The sequence below is a fragment of the Aquarana catesbeiana genome, linkage group LG07 (assembly GCF_042186555.1).
Source record: "Aquarana catesbeiana isolate 2022-GZ linkage group LG07, ASM4218655v1, whole genome shotgun sequence".
NCBI classification, from domain to species: Eukaryota; Metazoa; Chordata; class Amphibia; order Anura; family Ranidae; genus Aquarana; species Aquarana catesbeiana.
In genome coordinates this window covers 321,897,443-321,914,842 of record NC_133330.1, presented here as the reverse complement: position 1 = coordinate 321,914,842, position 17,400 = coordinate 321,897,443, and the positions used below count along the sequence as shown (strand labels likewise).

General features: G+C 41.7%; 1 protein-coding gene across 5 annotated transcripts in view; it reads left to right on the top strand.

Moving 5' to 3' along the window:
* Positions 1-17,400, top strand: part of LRRC7 (leucine rich repeat containing 7) — a 508,948-nt gene that overhangs the window by 226,512 nt on the left and 265,036 nt on the right. For all 5 annotated transcript variants that reach the window (XM_073593758.1, XM_073593756.1, XM_073593759.1 and 2 more), the window contains one exon: positions 3,438-3,640. In XM_073593758.1, coding sequence (XP_073449859.1) covers positions 3,438-3,640 — 203 coding nt within the window. The remainder of the gene's footprint in view (positions 1-3,437; positions 3,641-17,400) is intronic.

The following is a 17,400-nucleotide window of genomic DNA, read 5'->3' as shown; positions in this document are numbered from 1 at the left end:
CTCGTGTGTATATATATATATAAGTGTTTACAACCAATTTTAATATATTCTTCAATCAGCACATAAAATATAAATCCACTTTGTGTGCACCAGATGTCTTTGCAAACCCATACATTACCTTTAGCCCTTTCGCTGCCACTGACACACGTCAGCACTTCCTCTCATTGCATCATACAATAGATTACATGCACATTACACTATAACACTACAGCGCCACCTGCTGCATAGACAGACATAATGCATATGTAGTCACAGTACATAAGCAATTTGCTGTTGTTCTTCCAACAGTAAAAACACTCCCAACTGTTTATACCTGTCAAGCAGGCTGTCACCTCTCCTCTAGAAATGGTTTGGGCAGCTGCAAAGCCTCCTGGTCACTTCCACATACTGGTGAGCTACTGTTGCCACAGTCTACCCCCCCCCCCTCCATGCCCCTGCAATGTATCCCAAGCCCTCTATGTGTGTTTTCCCCTGTTACAGAAGGCGCTCACTGTATAAAATGAGCCAGAGCGGCCCCTGGGGGCGCACTTCTAACATCAGACTTGTCCTATTTTTAAGGTAGGATGGAGGGTCGGTCACCTACTAAAGAGTTTTTTCAGGCTGGCTATGCACAGTCTACATCTATGGAAGTGGGCAGGAGCAACTGTTTGTAGAAAAGCAAAAAATGTGTACTCGAGCGATAGAGGCACCTGGGGTAACGTGCACTACTGCTTAGGAATGGGTCAGACTCATCGTATTTATAGTGGACATCGGGTTTATTACACCAAAGAAACCTTTTTAGGCTAAAATGTGAAATTTCCTCAGTTTAACAGTGTTACAAAAATTCTAAACTTCCTGGTTTCTGTGCATGCATGCATCTGACATGAATGACTTCAATGCTTTTGCTGTAAACTTTGAGAATGAATTGCTCCACAATACCAGCAGCTCCAGAGTGCTAATTTTAAAGCTACAGCTTGTTATGAATATATGAGTATCTGAATGTTTTCTTTTACATTTTGGACTTTATATCTGGTTTGGTTTAAAAGTACTCACTTAATGACAGTAATAAAGACTCACCATCGGGAAAGACTTTTGAAGTTTGTTGGCTAAGAAAGGTGAACTAACCATTCACCTTCCTGTTTGAGTTGACAACTTCCCCTCCCCTCATCTTCATAACATAGCAGGGAAGTATTCAAGGATTGATCAAGTCAAAAAAATTAACGGACTTTGTGGGCACATAATGATAGAGAGGATCAGTAAAAAAATATTTATTAATAAAAATTTTATTACAACATAGGTCAAAAACATATAAACAACATACAAACAACACCCTGTATGGACACAGTTACCAGTTACTCAGTATTAAATTAATCTTTGTACCGTAGGTCCAGTCCTCTATAACTGTATTATTGGGTAACTGGTAACTGTGTCCATACAGGGTGTTGTTTGTATGTTGTTTATATGTTTTTTAACTATGTTGTAATAAAATGTATATTATTTTACTGATTCTCTGTCTTATTATGTGCCCACAAAGTCCGTTAATTTTTTGACTTGATCAATCCTTGAATATATATTTTGGATGTTGGCATGGTGAGGGTCTTCCCTACTTATAACAGGGAAGTATTTCTGTAGTCCAGTAGAGAAGAACTCAGGCAAGACTGATTTGAATGACTTCAGTGCTTTTGCTGTAAACTTTGAGAATGAATTACTCCACAATACCAGAAGCTTCAGAGTGTTCGATTTAAACTACAGCTTGTTATGAGTATATAAGTATTTGAACATTTTCTTTTACATTATAGACTTTTTATCTGGTTTGGGTTTAAACTTACTCCCTAATGACATAGTAATAAAGAACATCAATTCTCCATCAGTAAAGACTTTTGAAGTTTGTTGGCCAATAAAGGTGAACTAACCCTTCACCATTCTGTTTGAGCTGACAGCTCCCTCTGGCTTTATCTTCATAATATAGCAGTGAAGTATATAGTGCAGTAGCGAAGAACTCTGGCAGGGCTGATTTTTTTGACTTCATTGCTTTTGCTGTAAAATTCAAGAATTAATTACTCCACAATACCAGCATCTTCAGAGTGCTTGTTTTAGGGCTCATTTACACTTGCTTCAGCTTTCAATAAGGCTTCAACAGGGCTTTGGACACTAGTCAAAGGTCCTGTCACTAAATAAAATGATTAGCTTACAGTCCTGTTTACACCTGCTTTTGCTTTGCTTTGCTTCCCCTTCGCTTCAAAAATGATACCCCATGTAGCTTCAGTGGTGCTTCAAAGCATCTTTAAAGCCTCCATAGAAGTCTATGGCAAAGCTTTCTTGAAGCCCCACGAAGCCTCACCGAAGCCCCAACAAAGCCTCACCAAAGCCCCACCGAAGCCTCATAGAAGCACCAAGCAAAAGCAGGTGTAAACAGGACTGTAAGCTAACCATTTTGTTTAGCGAAAGGAGCTATGACTGGCATTCAGAGAGCTTTAACAAAGCGTGTCCAAAGCCTTGTTTTGAAGCAAGTGTAAACTAGCCATTAAAGCTACAGCTTGTTATGAATATATAAGAATTTTAACGGTTTCTTTTACATTATGGACTTTTTATCTGGTTTGTTGGCCTAGAAAGGTGAATACTTCCCCTTCCTGTTTGATCTGGTAACTCCCCCTCGCTTTATCTTCATAACATAGCGGGAAGTATATCTGTAGTCCAGTAGAGAAGAACTCAGGCAGGGCTAATTTGAATGACTTCAGTGCTTTTGCTGTAAACTTTGAGAATTATTTACTCCACAATACCAGCAGCTCCAGAGTGCTCATTTTAAAGCTTCAGCTTGTTATGAATGTATAAGTATCTAAATGTTTTCTTTTACATTATAGACTTTATATCTGGTTTGGGTTTAAACTTAATCTGGTTTGTTGGCCTAGAAAGGTGATTTAATACTTCACCTTCCCGTTTGATCTGATAACGCCCCCTCGCTTCATCTTCATAACATAGCGGAGAAATATATCTGTAGTCTAGTAGAGAAGAACTCAGGCAGGGCTAATTTGAATGACTTCAGTGCTTTTGCTGTAAATTTTGAGAATGAATTACTCCACAATACCAGCAGCTCCAGAGCGCTCATTTTAAAGCCTCAGCTTGTTATGAATTTATAAGTATCTAAATGTTTTCTTTTACATTATGGACTTTATATCTGGTTTGGGTTTAAACTTACTCCCTTAATGACATAATAATAAAAACATTAGGGGTTATTTACTAATACTGGAGAGTGCAAAATCGGGTGCAAGAAACCAATCAGCTTTCAGGTTTTATTGTCAAAGCCTAATTGAACAAGCTGAAGTTAGAAGCTGATTGGCTACCATGCTCAACTGCACCAGATTCTGAGTGCTCCAGATTTAGTAAATTTCCCCCACGGACTCACCATCAGTTTTGAAGTATGTTGTATATTAAATACTTTTTTTCTTTATTCTTTTCAGTGCAGTGCCTGGAGATGACGACCAAGCGGAAGATCATCGGCCGGCTTGTACCATGCAGATGTTTTCGGGGGGAGGAGGAGATAATATCGGTGTTAGATTACTCTCACTGCAGCCTGCAACAGGTGCCAAAAGAGGTCTTCAGTTTTGAAAGAACATTGGAGGAACTCTATCTGGATGCTAATCAAATAGAAGAGTTACCCAAGGTAAGTCATGGGGTATTAACTACACAAAAAAAACCGAAAATAAGATCAGCAACCTGGGCTGTGTAAATCTCAAGACTGGATGCACAAAAATTGTTTGGCAGGTAAAACATCCCCCCAAATATTTATTTATTCGGTGGATTTAGTGATTTGCCTGGAGCTCAGTTATTTTAGAGAGATCTTTGGAAAGAAACCTTTTGACAGTTTTACATTTCCCGTATGTCCAAATGCAGTCTAATGTCTCTGGCCGGCTAGTCTTCTGCTTCCATTCCTTGTAAGCTTGTTTTCCTCATCGGGTCTTGAGTCACGTTTCCTGCATTTTTTATTAGAAAATCTATTCTGAGAAGCTGATGTTGAAGCTTTGAAGTCGGCTGTTTTGGTTTGTCGTCTGGTAGTGAACTGCTGACAGAATTATGATGAACGTTTGATAAGCTGATATTTGTGTTTATTCTGCCGACTTGTGCCTCCCAGCACAGAAAAACACACGGGTAGCTGGTGAAATTCTAAATTAGTTGTTTCATTATTTCTAACACAGGTACGGTAATAAGAAAAAATGACTGCGGTAAATAAACCGGCATTTAGGCTTTCTAAGGAATATTTGATTTCAATCAGCATTCAAAGTGCAAATCCACCTTGGTGACAAAATCGATTTAGTAAAGGAACTGAAAAAACGACCAGCTTTGTAAACTGTGCACTGGTCGTATGCCTGCACAGCCTCTTGAAATATCCATTGTACCCAAAGGGATATGATGTTGGGGGTTTTGCTGGTTGCCAAAAAGGAGCTGTAGACATGTGGAATGTCAGGGACAGGCAACCCTGGAGAGGTGGAGATCTACCTGAACAGCATAGAAAAGACCAAAGATCACCAGGGTGTGTTTTTTTTTCAAAGGAAATAGCAAGGGCCCATTGAATAGTAAGTATTGCAGAGTTCACTAGTATGCAATGCAGAGTGCAGGGGTCAGGAGTAAGTAATGCAGAGTTCACTAGTATGTAATGCAGAGTGCAGGGTCAGGAGTAAGTAATGCAGAGTTCACTAGTATGCAATGCAGAGTGCAGGGTCAGGAGTAAGTAATGCAGAGTTCCCTAGTATGCAATGCAGAGTGCAGGGGTCAGGAGTAAGTAATGCAGAGTTCAATAGTATGCAATGCAGAGTGCAGGGTCAGGAGTAAGTAATGCAGAGTTCACTAGTATGTAATGCAGAGTGCAGGGGTCAGGAGTAAGTAATGCAGAGTTCACTAGTATGTAATGCAAAGTGCAGGGTCAGGAGTAAGTAATGCAGAGTTTACTAGTATGCAATGCAGAGGGCAGGGTCAGGAGTAAGTAATGTAGAGTTCACTAGTATGTAATGCAGAGTGCAGGGGTCAGGAGTAAGTAACGCAGAGTTCACTAGTATTCAATGCAGAGTGCAGGGTCAGGCGTAAGTAATGCAGAGTTCACAAGTATGTAATGCAGAGTGCAGGGTCAGGAGTAAGTAATGCAGAGTTCACTAGTATGCAATGCAGAGTGCAGGGTCAGGAGTAAGTAATGCAGAGTTCGCTAGTATGCAATGCAGAGTGCAGGATCAGGAGTAAGTAATGCAGAGTTCACTAGTATGTAATGCAGAGTGCAGGGGTCAGGAGTAAGTAATGCAGAGTTCACTAGTATGCAATGCAGAGTGCAGGGGTCAGGAATAAGTAATGCAGAGTTCACTAGTATGCAATGCAGAGTGCAGGGGTCAGGCGCAAGTAATGCAGAGTTCACTAGTATGCAATGCAGAGTGCAGGGTCAGGAGTAAGTAATGCAGAGTTCGCTAGTATGCAATGCAGAGTGCAGGGTCAGGAGTAAGTAATGCAGAGTTCACTAGTATGTAATGCAGAGTGCAGGGGTCAGGAGTAAGTAATGCAGAGTTCACTAGTATGCAATGCAGAGTGCAGGGGTCAGGAATAAGTAATGCAGAGTTCACTAGTATGCAATGCAGAGTGCAGGGTCAGGAGTAAGTAATGCAGAGTTCCCTAGTATGCAATGCAGAGTGCAGGGGTCAGGAGTAAGTAATGCAGAGTTCACTAGTATGTAATGCAGAGTGCAGGGTCAGGAGTAAGTAATGAAGAGTTCACTAGTATGTAATGCAGAGTGCAGGGGTCAGGAGTAAGTAATGCAGAGTTCACTAGTATGTAATGCAGAGTGCAGGGTCAGGAGTAAGTAATGCAGAGTTCCCTAGTATGCAATGCAGAGTGCAGGGGTCAGGAGTAAGTAATGCAGAGTTCAATAGCATGCAATGCAGAGTGCAGGGTCAGGAGTAAGTAATGCAGAGTTCACTAGTATGCAATGCAGAGTTCAGGGTCAGGAGTAAGTAATGCAGAGTTCACTAGTATGTAATGCAGAGTGCAGGGGTCAGGAGTAAGTAATGCAGAGTTCACTAGTATGTAATGCAGAGTGCAGGGACAGGAGTAAGTAATGCAGAGTTCACTAGTATGCAATGCAGAGTGCAGGGGTCAGGAGTAAGTAATGCAGAGTTTACTAGTATGTAATGCAGAGTGCAGGGTCAGGAGTAAGTAATGCAGAGTTCACTAGTATGTAATGCAGAGTGCAGGGTCAAGAGTAAGTATTGCAGAGTTCACTAGTATGTAATGCAGAGTGCAGGGTCAGGAGTAAGTAATGCAGAGTTCACTAGTAGGTAATGCAGAGTGCAGGGTCAGGAGTAAGTAATGCAGAGTTCACTAGTATGTAATGCAGAGTGCAGGGTCAGGAGTAAGTATTGCAGAGTTCACTAGTAGGTAATGCAGAGTGCAGGGTCAGGAGTAAATAATGCAGTGTTCACTAGTATCCACGGCTCAAATTTGCCGCAAACACTCCAAAAATGTTCAGTATTCGCTGAACGGGTGCATCCCTAGTTAGTGGGATGTAATGCAAAGTGCAGAGGTCAATAGTAAGTATTGCATAGTTTAGAGCTCAGTAGTAAGTAATGCAGCGTGCAGGAGTCAGTAGTATGTAACACAAAGTGCAGAGGTCAGTAATATTTAACACTTAGTGCAGGAATCAGTAGTACATACCTAATGCAGAATTCAGAGGTCAGTATTATTTAATGCAGGGATCAGAATTTACTAACACAAAGCTCAAAGATCAGTAGTAAGCAAGGCAGAGTGCAAGATCCAGGACTAGGCAACACAAAGTTCAGAAGTCAGTAGTACATAATGAATAAACCAGAGGTCAGTAGTATGTAATGCAGAGTGTAAGGGTCATTAGTAATTATAGTATATTTCTGAGGTCAGTAGTAAGAGTTCAGGAGCCAATAGTATGTAGCACAGAATGCAGAGGTCAGTAGCGTGTAACGCTGAGTCCAGAGGTCATTAATGCTCGGTATTGTTTTTCAGTTCTTGAGTTCTGAACCTTCAAACCGCCCACTATAGTGTATATCAAAATATAACATTTTAAATATTTAGCATGGGGAAGGGTATAACCCTTTGTAAGCAACTACAGGCATCAGCCGGGTATTGTTTTTTTCTGGAGGCGGTCATCTTTTTTGTGTAAAATCCATGGGAGCAGCTAATTAGCTGCTGCATTGCTTTTACAGGCGGTGGGAGGGGTCTCTCTAGAATCTGGTGTCTCTCCAGAATCTCCTTACTGTTGGAGATCCTAAAACTAAAGCTGGTGGTTCCGCAGGCTTACCATGGAGCCCATGGATGACCGGAAGGTCTCCGATGAGCTCGGTGGTATATGAAACTGGAAGCAACAAGTACTGTCATCACTTCCGGTTTCCCCGGATGTAAATTGTTTCCTTTGTAAACGGGCAAAGCATCTGAACATGGCGATCTTGGTGTGATCAGATGCTTTTAAGGCAGAGGAGACATCTGGGGTCTAATAGACCCCAGATCTCTCCATGAAGAGTACCTGTCACTGCCTGTTGCTGTCACAAGTGATGTTTACATTCCTTGTGACAGCAATTACAGTGATCAAAAAAAAACAAATGAAAGAAGTAGTTTAAAAATAAAAATAAATAAATTAATTTTAAAAATTTTAAGCGCCCTCATTCCCCCGTGCTCGTGTGCAAAGGCAACCGCACACATTGGTCCCACACGTATACGTAATGGCGATCACACATGTGAGGTATTGCTGTGAACGCCAGAGCAAGAGCAATAATTCTAGCATGAGACCTCTTCTGTAAGTCTAAACTGGTAACCTGTAAAGGTTTTTAAAATGTCGTGCATGGAGATTTTTAAACACCGCAGTTTCACGCCACTCCACAAACATGTAAAGTGTGAAATGCTTGGCATCTATTTACTCGGCATAACACCATCTTTTATACTTTACCAAAAAAATTAGGTTTTATATTGTGTTTGTGTGCATTAAAATTCATTAAACTGTATTTTTTACCAAAAAAATTGCATAAAAAAAACTGCTGTGTACATACCGTGTAACATAAACAATTGCAAGACCCACCATTTTATTTTCTAGGACCTCTGTTAAAAAATGTTTGCGGGTTCTAAGTAATCTTCTAGAAAAAAATACAGATTTTTTAATGTGAACAAAAAGTGTCAGAAAAGCCCTGGTCTTAAAGTGGTGGAAGGATAGCTGTTACCCCACCAGTTGAACCTAATGCAACTTCTTTCCATCCATGATTGGCCGATGTGGACTTTTTGTAAATGGATGAATTTTGTAAACTTTTCATCGTTTTTAAGTCACAGGAGTCTCCCCGCTATTTCAACCATTCCTCAGTTTAAAAACAAATTAAGCGTATTAGAAATCATTTGCAACTTTAGATTGTAAGCTCCTTGAGGGCAGGGACTGATGGGAAACCACACCTCTCAACTTTTTGAGATGGGAACAGGGGACACCTATTAGCAAATATATGTAGGCATAGGACACACCCCCTGCCACGCCCCTTTAAAAGAGAATTATGCAAAAAAGAAAGATAGTTAACCCCCAATTTTTTTTTTTTTTTTTACCACTACTATTCCTTTATATTGGCTTTTGAAATGCAACAATTTAGAAATTGGATGAAAGGTTTAGCACTGGAAAACACTTTTTGAAAGATAAATAGTTCATTTTATATACAACTATATAGACCAAATGAGGGACAAATGAGGAGAAAAGAGGGACAGAGGGACATAATCATGCACAGTTGATAGCTATGGTGAATGTACAATATACACTCACCGGCCCCTCACCGGCCACTTTATTAGGTACACCTGTTCAATTGCTTGGTAACACAAATTGCTAATCAACCAATCACATGGCAGCAACTCAATGCATTTAGACATCTAGACATGGTGAAGATGACTTGCTGAAGTTCAAACCAAACATCAGAATGGGGAAGAAAGGGGATTTAAGTGAATTTGAACGTGGCATGGTTGTTGGTGCCAGATAGGCTGGTCTGTGTATTTAAAAAACTGCTGATCTACTGGGATTTTCACACACAACCATCTCTCAGGTTTACAGAGAAAGGTCCAAAAAAGAGAAAATATCCAGTGAGTGGCAGTTGTGTGGAGGAAAATGCCTTGTTGAGGTCAGAGGAGACTGGGCAGACTGGTTCCAGATGATAGAAAGGTAACAGTAACTCAAATAACCTCTCGTTACACCCCAGGGATGGGCTACAGCAGCAGAAGACCACACCGGGTGCCACTCCTGTCAGCTAAGAACAGGAAACTGAGGCTACAATTCACACAGGATCACCAAAATTGGACAATAGAAGATTGAAAAAAAAATGTTGTCTGGTCTGATGGGTCTCGATTATCAGCTGTGACATTCAGATGGTCGGGTCAGAATTTGGTGTAAACAACGTGAAAGTATGGATCCCTCCTTCCTTGTATCACCGGCTCAGGCTGGTGGTGGTGGTGTAATGATGTGGGGGATATTTTCTTGGCACACTTTGGGCCCCTTAGTACCAATTGAGCATTAACACCACGGCCTACCTGAATATTGTTGCTGACCATGTCCATCCCTTTATGACTACAGTGTCCCCATCTTCTGATGGCTCCTTCCAGCAGGATAATGCACCATGTCACAAAGCTCCAATCATCTCACCACTGGACAATGAGGTCCCTGTACTCCAATGGCCTCCACACTCACCACATCTCCATCCAATAGAGCACCTTTGGGCTGGAACAGGAGATTGGCAACATGGATGTGCAGCTGACAAATCTGCAGCAACTGCGTGATGTTATCATGTCACTATGGAGCAAAATCTCTGAGGAACGTTTCCAACACATTGTAGAATCTATGCCACAAAGAATGAAGGCAAAAGGGGGTCCAACCCGGGACTAGCAAGGTGTACCGAATAAAGTGGCTGGTGAGTGTATATGTAAAAGCTCTGTGTAAATTGGCAGTGCTATATAAGTATCTGTAATAAATAAATAAATAAACCAACAAAGCACCAGTCAATAGGCATTTTCAGTCGGTTTTCCATCATGATTCCTGTTTTTAATCTAAAGATGGAGAGCTTCCAAAATTGCAACAAAATCCCCTCGGTGGCCTACCCTGTAAATGGTTTTCTCACACTGCAGAGTGGGAATTCTAGAAAGATTAATAGTAAAGAGAGAAAATCTCTCACCTGTATTTTGATTTGCAGAAAATCTAGCTCTCTGACCATCAAAGTAGATGGGGAAAAAAACAACGCTCAATATTTAATATATTCTTTATGACAAAATAAAGAACTGAAAGCTCTTCGATATTTTTGATCGCCTTTTATCTCCAGTGTTTTTCCACCGATCAGAGTACAAGCAAAGCTGTAATCTGCCGGTAAAAAAAACTACTTTCCTATTGGACACGCTTCAGTAAAGGCAATTCACACCTTTCAACTTTCATTTTTTATTTGACATGGCTTTTGAGAGTATTGTATTTTAATCTATTGCTGAATCTGATACACAGGTCTGCTGAATGCCAGCTAATGTGTGTTACGGCTGTGTATTTACTGATCAGTCGTGTTTGCTGTAAGGGGACTCTATACTGGAGAGGAGGTGCTTGGAACGTAATAATGCAACTACAGCAAAAACTAAAAATATTGGAATATCATCAAAATTTAAAGTAGTTCAATTCAAAAAGTGAAAATTAGAATATTGTGAAAAATTCCAATATTGTAGACTCATGGTGTCACCCTCTAATCAGCTAATTAACTCAAAACATTTGTAAAGCTTTCCTGAGCCTTTAAAGTGGAGGGCCACCCTAAAATAAAAAATAGCATCAAAAATCCTAAAAAAATTTTTAAAAAAAGTTTTGAAAAAAAAATTTTTTTTTTTAACTTACCTGAAACCCTCGTTGCTAGGCAGTCTTCCTAATCTGCCTCTTCCTACTCCATGGCGCTTCCTCCTCTTCGGCGAGCAGCCCCGTTGCCTTCTGGGAACTGTGTGTGTCCAAGGAAGCAACGGGCCATTCACAAAGCGCCGCGCAACTCGTGCATGCGCAGTAGGAAACGGGCAGTGAAGCCACAAGGCTCCACTGCCTGTTTCCCTTCATTAAGATGGAGTCGCCGGCGGCCGATCCGATGGACGGATGGGCTTTGGGGGGCCGACATCGCGGGCTCACTGGACAGGTAAGTGTCCTTATTAAAAGTCAGCAGCTACAGTGTTTGTAGCTGCTGACTTTAAAAAAAAAAAAAAATATAGCGGCCAGGACCCCCTTTAAATGGCCTCTCAGTCTGTTTGAGTAGGTTACACAATCATAGGGAAGACTGCTGAATTGACAAGTGTGCAAAAAACAGTAATTGACACCCTCCACAAGGGGAGTAAAGCCTCGTACACATGATCGGATTTTACGCAGACAAAACCTCTGACTTTTGTCTGAAGGGCGTTGGCCCCAAACTTGTCTTGCATACAAACGGCACACAATTGTCGGCCAACAAACACGAACGTAGTGACGTACTATGTGGTTTTTCAGCTCTTTAGCGCCACCCTGTGGGCTCCTTCTGCTAATTTCGTGTTAGTAGAAGTTTGGTGAGTGTTGATTCGCGCTTTTCATTTTGCGCTTTTCAATTAGTTTCTGAACGGCCGTTCCTCAACCAGCCATGTTGCAGAATCGGAGGAGATAACGTGTTATTTATTATTGGCCTTGGAGTTATTGCTTTGACCCAAGTCCAGTCCAGGAACAGGAGAAGGAGGAGTTCTTGGACCAAAAATTGGTTGCTCTATTAATCGTGACTAATTATGTCATATGCCTTTGCTGCGGGAGCTCCAGGAGAATAATTCAGAAATACCCCCGGATGACGGACCCCTGCTTTCACCAACTCTTGGCATTGTTTACCCCCTATATCAAGAAGCAGGACACATGGATGAGGCTTTTATTTTATTTTTTGGTTGAATAATGATTTGATTTGGTATATTTTCTATATTTTTGGATGCATAGAATGCACTTTTTGGATAAAGCGGAGTTCCACTCGTTTTTTAGTTTATTAAAAGTCAGCAGCTACAAAAAGCATAGCTGCTGACTTTTAATAAACCGACACTTCCCTGTCCCACGGTCCAGCGATGCGGCCGCCCGGAGCCTCGCTCCTCTCCCTCTCCTCTTCTCAGTGCCATCATAGCAACTGTGGGCACCCGGCCGTGACAGATTACGGCTTCAGGGCCGGGTGCACTGCGCATGTGCAAGTCGTGCTGCGCTCTGCTATTGGCCAGCCAATTTTCTGGGTCTTGTGTTGTGTCTCAGAAGATCACTGGCAGGGAGGGTCCGCCTAGGGCGAGAGGAGGAGTTGCCTAGGTGGCCGAGAACAGGAAGGAGGAAGTGGGACAGGAAGTCCCACTAAAAAGAGGGTACACACCCCCAAAAAATGACATGACAAATGTGGCATGTCAGGGGGCGAGGAGTGCTTAAAGCTGGGAAGTTCCACATTTGGGTGGAACTCCGCTTTAAGTTCTATTGGCAGATAGCATGTCTAATTTTATTTGTTTTCTTTTTTTAATGCACAATAAAAAAATTGTGGAGAATAATACTTGTATATGTGTTTTACTACAAATGACAGTTTGGAAGTAGGCAGTTATATTTTATAAAATACAATGTAAAATTGACAAGGGACACCAACATAGTTGATCTTAAAAACTACGGGATAATGGTGTTGTGGTAACTTGCACCAAAAAAAAAAATAACAAGCATAATAATATTATTCTTGATATCACTAGAAAAAAAAGCCTTTGAAAATTAATTTGCAAATAACTCCATCAGTATCACCAGCAAAGCAGCTTCATTATTATCCCATTAAAGAAGAAGAGAATTGTGCGATGCATTTCGAGACTTCATAATTTGTCGCGTCACGAATGTTAATTCTCCATTACGAACGCTAGTTTACAAGACCGACCGCTTCCGGCTCATCCTTACTTCCGAGCATGCGTGTTTGTACTTTGGACTTTTGTCCGACGGACTTGTGTACACACGCTTGGAAAATCCGACAACAGACATTTGTCCACCGAAAATTTTAAAGCCTGCTAGCCAACATTTGCCCGCGGAAAATCCGACAACAATTGTCCGATGGATCGTACAAACGGTCGTATTTTCCGCCAACAGCCTGTCATCAAACATTTCCCGTCGGAAAATCTGATCGTGTGTACGAGGCTTTAGTCACAAAAGGTCATTGCTAAAGAAGCTGGCTGTTCACAGAGTGCTGTATCCAAGCAGATTAATGGAAAGTTGAGTAGTGTAGTAGAAAAACATGCGCAAGCAACAGGGATAACCGCAGCCTAGAGAGGATTGGGAAGCAAAGGCCTTTCAAGAATTTGTGAGAGATTCGCAAGGAGCGAACTACAGCTGGCGTCAGCGCTTCAAGAGCCACCACACACACAGACTAATCCAGGACATGGGCTACAACTGTCGTATTCCTTGTGCCTAGCCACTCCTGTACCAGAGACAACCTCAGAAGCATGTTACCTGGGCTAAGGATCACATAGTCTCCATTCTCAGCTGCATAAGAGGCTTAGAGAGCTAGGGGTGAAGAAGCTGCAGTATACTGATCTTCCCAGTAAATGGCTGTATGGGGGGGGGGGAGGCATGTCAGCACAAGACTGATCATTGGAGGACAGGCAGGTTGTTCTCCCATCACACCCTGAAAACTGACTACACTGTGCTCTCATGCCTAATGTGGTCAGTTTGAAATAAAAAAGCAGAGGGACTGGCAGGAACACCAGGGATTTCACACAACGGAAGCAATACAAAAAGAACAGGAGACTTTTTTAACACAAGCACATGGCACAGCAGTCACATATCAAGAATATGAAGTATTGGGGCAACCTATTCTTTAAATATAGACCTTTCATTTTTAACGGCGCTTCAGCGCGCGTACATGGCAAAGAAACACAAACTAGTTTGCTTCCGAGAGGCATGTATGACATCATCGACACTGCAGCTCACAGTGGGAGGGTTTCAGCAACAGGGGCAGTGCTGCCAATCCAGATAGCAGTGGGCGGGACTAGGTGTGGCCTGTTCTGTTTGACAAGCTGATAGCCACGCCCCCTGAAAATGTTTTTTTTCATTCCACCGTAGTGCAAGCAGGCACAGCCTAAATGAGAGTGGAAACTATGCTCTGAATTCAGGAGCAGTGCAGCATTGTTGCCACACCATCATTAGGTGCACTTTACTGGCAGGATCAACAGGTATTTGAGGGACTTTTGCTTGGTTACTAAGAAATGACTGCAAGTGCAGATACACCTATAATAAAGTGCTGCAGCACCTATCATTTTGGATGCCATAGTTCTATTGTAACTGCTTCCCATCCAGCGATATACTGGTACGTCGCTAGATAGGAAGGGAGGTATTATTTTTTTCAGCTGGCAATTCCCTTCACGCTAAAAAGTAATCCTAGTGATTATAGGGCTGTTGGAATACTTTTACGGGCGGCGGAACCAATCCCCTCTCCCGCTGTCGCCTTTACCATGCTCTCCTGTGCGATCGGGGAGCCCGGCAAGAATGTGACTGGCGGCATTCGCTTCCTGGCACACAGTGATAGGAAATGCTGTTGTACCTCCCACTGTGTGACGTCACAAAACCGGAAGTGACGCAGATTTCATCACTAAACAAGCCATTACTGGCTTTGGAAAGCATCAGATCAAACCATTTGCGGTTTGATCTGATGCTCTGGAAACCAGAGGAAAGATATGGGGTCTAATAGACTCCAGATCTCTAAATAAAGAGGACCTGTCACGGCCCATGCCATCACGAGAGATGTTGTTCATCCTTGTGATACCAATAAAGTTGATAAAAAATAAAATAAAAGGTGCAGCATTTCAACAAAATTAAAAATAAAATAAATAATGAACAAAAAATAGAAAAAAATAAGCATCCCCAATCCCCCTGGGCTCACGCCCAATGGTGAATGCGCTCATAGGTCCTGCACGCATATCTAAGTGGTAATCGCAACCACACATGTAAGGTATCACTGAGAACGTCAGAGCGAGAGCAATAATTCTAGCCCCAGACCTCCTGGGTAACTGGTAACCTGTAAAGACCAAGGAGATTTTTATGTACCATAGTTTGGCGCCGTTCCATGGGCGTACTAAATTTTAAAGTGTGACATGTTTAATATCTGTTTACTCCGCGTAACATCGTCTCTTATATTTTACGAAAAAATGGGTATTATATTCTCTTTTATTGCATTAAAATTCATTGAAGTGAATTTTTCCAAGGAATTTGCATTTTAAAAAAACTGCTGCACAAAATCTTGTGACATAAAAATATGCCACACCCACTGTTTTATTCTCTAGGGCCTAAAAAAAAAAAAAAAAAAATAATAATAATATATATATATAATGTTTGGGGGTTCTAAGTAGTTTTCTAGCAAAAAAAATATGTTTTTTACATGTGGGAGAGGGATGCCAAAATTGACCCGAACTGGAAGTGGATAAAGTGACTATACACTCACCGGCCACTTTATTAGGTACACTTTGCTAGTACCGGGTTGGACCCCTTTTTGCCTTCATTCTTCGTGGCATAGATTCAACAAGGTGTTGGAAAAATTCCTCAGCATTTGCGCATTTCTAAATGAAAAACGTTCAAATTATGGAGAACTGAAACAGGGAGTCACCCCGAAAATAACCTTCAGGTGAATACTACAGTAAGAACTCAAAATGTGCATTTTCTCAAAATGTGGTATAGTATTCCTTTAAACCACATGGCACAATGGCACGGCTGGGCAAATGGGCGAACAGGTACGTCCCCTTTAAGATGCGGCATTGTGGGTGCGTGTGCTCCGTGACCGCGGGTCCCATGGACTCGATGTCTGCCGGTGCCCCGGCGATCGTGTCACGAAGCGAAAGAACGGGGAGATGCCTATGTAAACAAGGCATTTCCCCATTCTGCCTAGTGACACGACAGAGATCACCGCTCCCTGTCATCAGGAGCAGTGATCGCTGTCATGTTAGTGGTAGCCCATCCCCCCATAGTTAGAATCACTCCCTAGAACACGCTTAACCCCTTGATCGTCCCCTACTGTTTAACCCCTTCCCTGCCAGTGTCATTTACACAGTCATCAATACAATTTTATAGCACTGATCGCTGTATAAATGACAATGGTCCCAAAATAGTGTCAAAAGTGTCCGATGTGTCCGCCATAATTTCGCAGTCCCGATAAAAATCGCAGATCGCCGCCATTACTAATAAAAAAAAAAATTATAATAAAAATGGCATAAAACTATCCCCTATTTTGTAGATGCTATATCTTTTGCACGAACCAATTAATATACACTTATTGTGATTTTTTTTTTACCAAAAATATGTAGAAGAATACATATCGGCCTAAACTGAGGAAAAAAAATGTTTTATATATATATATATTTTTGGGGATATTTATTATAGCAAAAAGTAAAAAATATTGCTTTTTTTTCAAAATTGACGCTCTTTTTTTTTGTTTATAGCGCCAAAAAAAAAAAAAAAAAAAAGCAGAGGTTATTAAATACCACCAAAAGAAAGCTCTATTTGTGGGGAAAAAAAGGACGTCAATTTTGTTTGGGTGCAACGTTGCACGACCGCGCAATTGTCAGTTAAAGCGACGCAGTGCCGAATCGCAAAAAGTGCTCTGGTCAGGAAGGGGGTAAATCCTTCCGGGGCTGAAGTGGTTAAAGCAAACCCCCCCCCCACCCGTGACATTGTCGCCTGTAACATAAAATGTATTTCTATAAGAACTGACAAAAATGAAAAACGGCTAATAACAAGTACCATATATCAGTGCGTCATTATAAAAGTCGTCTTTGTATAAGTTCCTCCAACGCATGTCGCCATGCTGGTGCGACGGTGGAAAGGGTACAGTAGGCAGGCGCTTTATGTGCATCCACAATGCGGCTCAGCACAAGTCTGCTGGCTGGAAACAAAAGGTAATTTGTCATAATTAAAGTTTTGCTGAAATGTGGCACAAACACTCGACTGAGAAAGAATTTCGATCAGCATGGGGTGCAGAGCTGAGAGTTCTAAGGTGTGTGCAGATAATGTAGGCTGAGCCATCCAGCGATGTGTTACATGTAGATGAGATTCCCACTAAGTTTAGATGCAATGCAGTCTGTACGGGGCAACTACTGCTACCGCCCCGGGGTTACCCAACCCATGAGTGACCAATGGTCCTTGTTTGGAATGACATAACCCTGGAAAAGTCTCTGGTTTTCAAAAACAACATTTCAGCCTTGTCATTAAAGCAGTAATAAACCCAAAAGCAAACATTTATTATATTGCAGCTTACCAATTCTTAGATGTGATGGCTGCATTCCTTTTCTTTTTTTTCAGACTTTCTTTCCTTCATTTTCACCTGGTGATCTGTTCAGTAAGGCTGCTTTCACACTGATCCGTGGTTTCAGTTGTTCGGTTAAAGCGGTAGTAAACTGCTG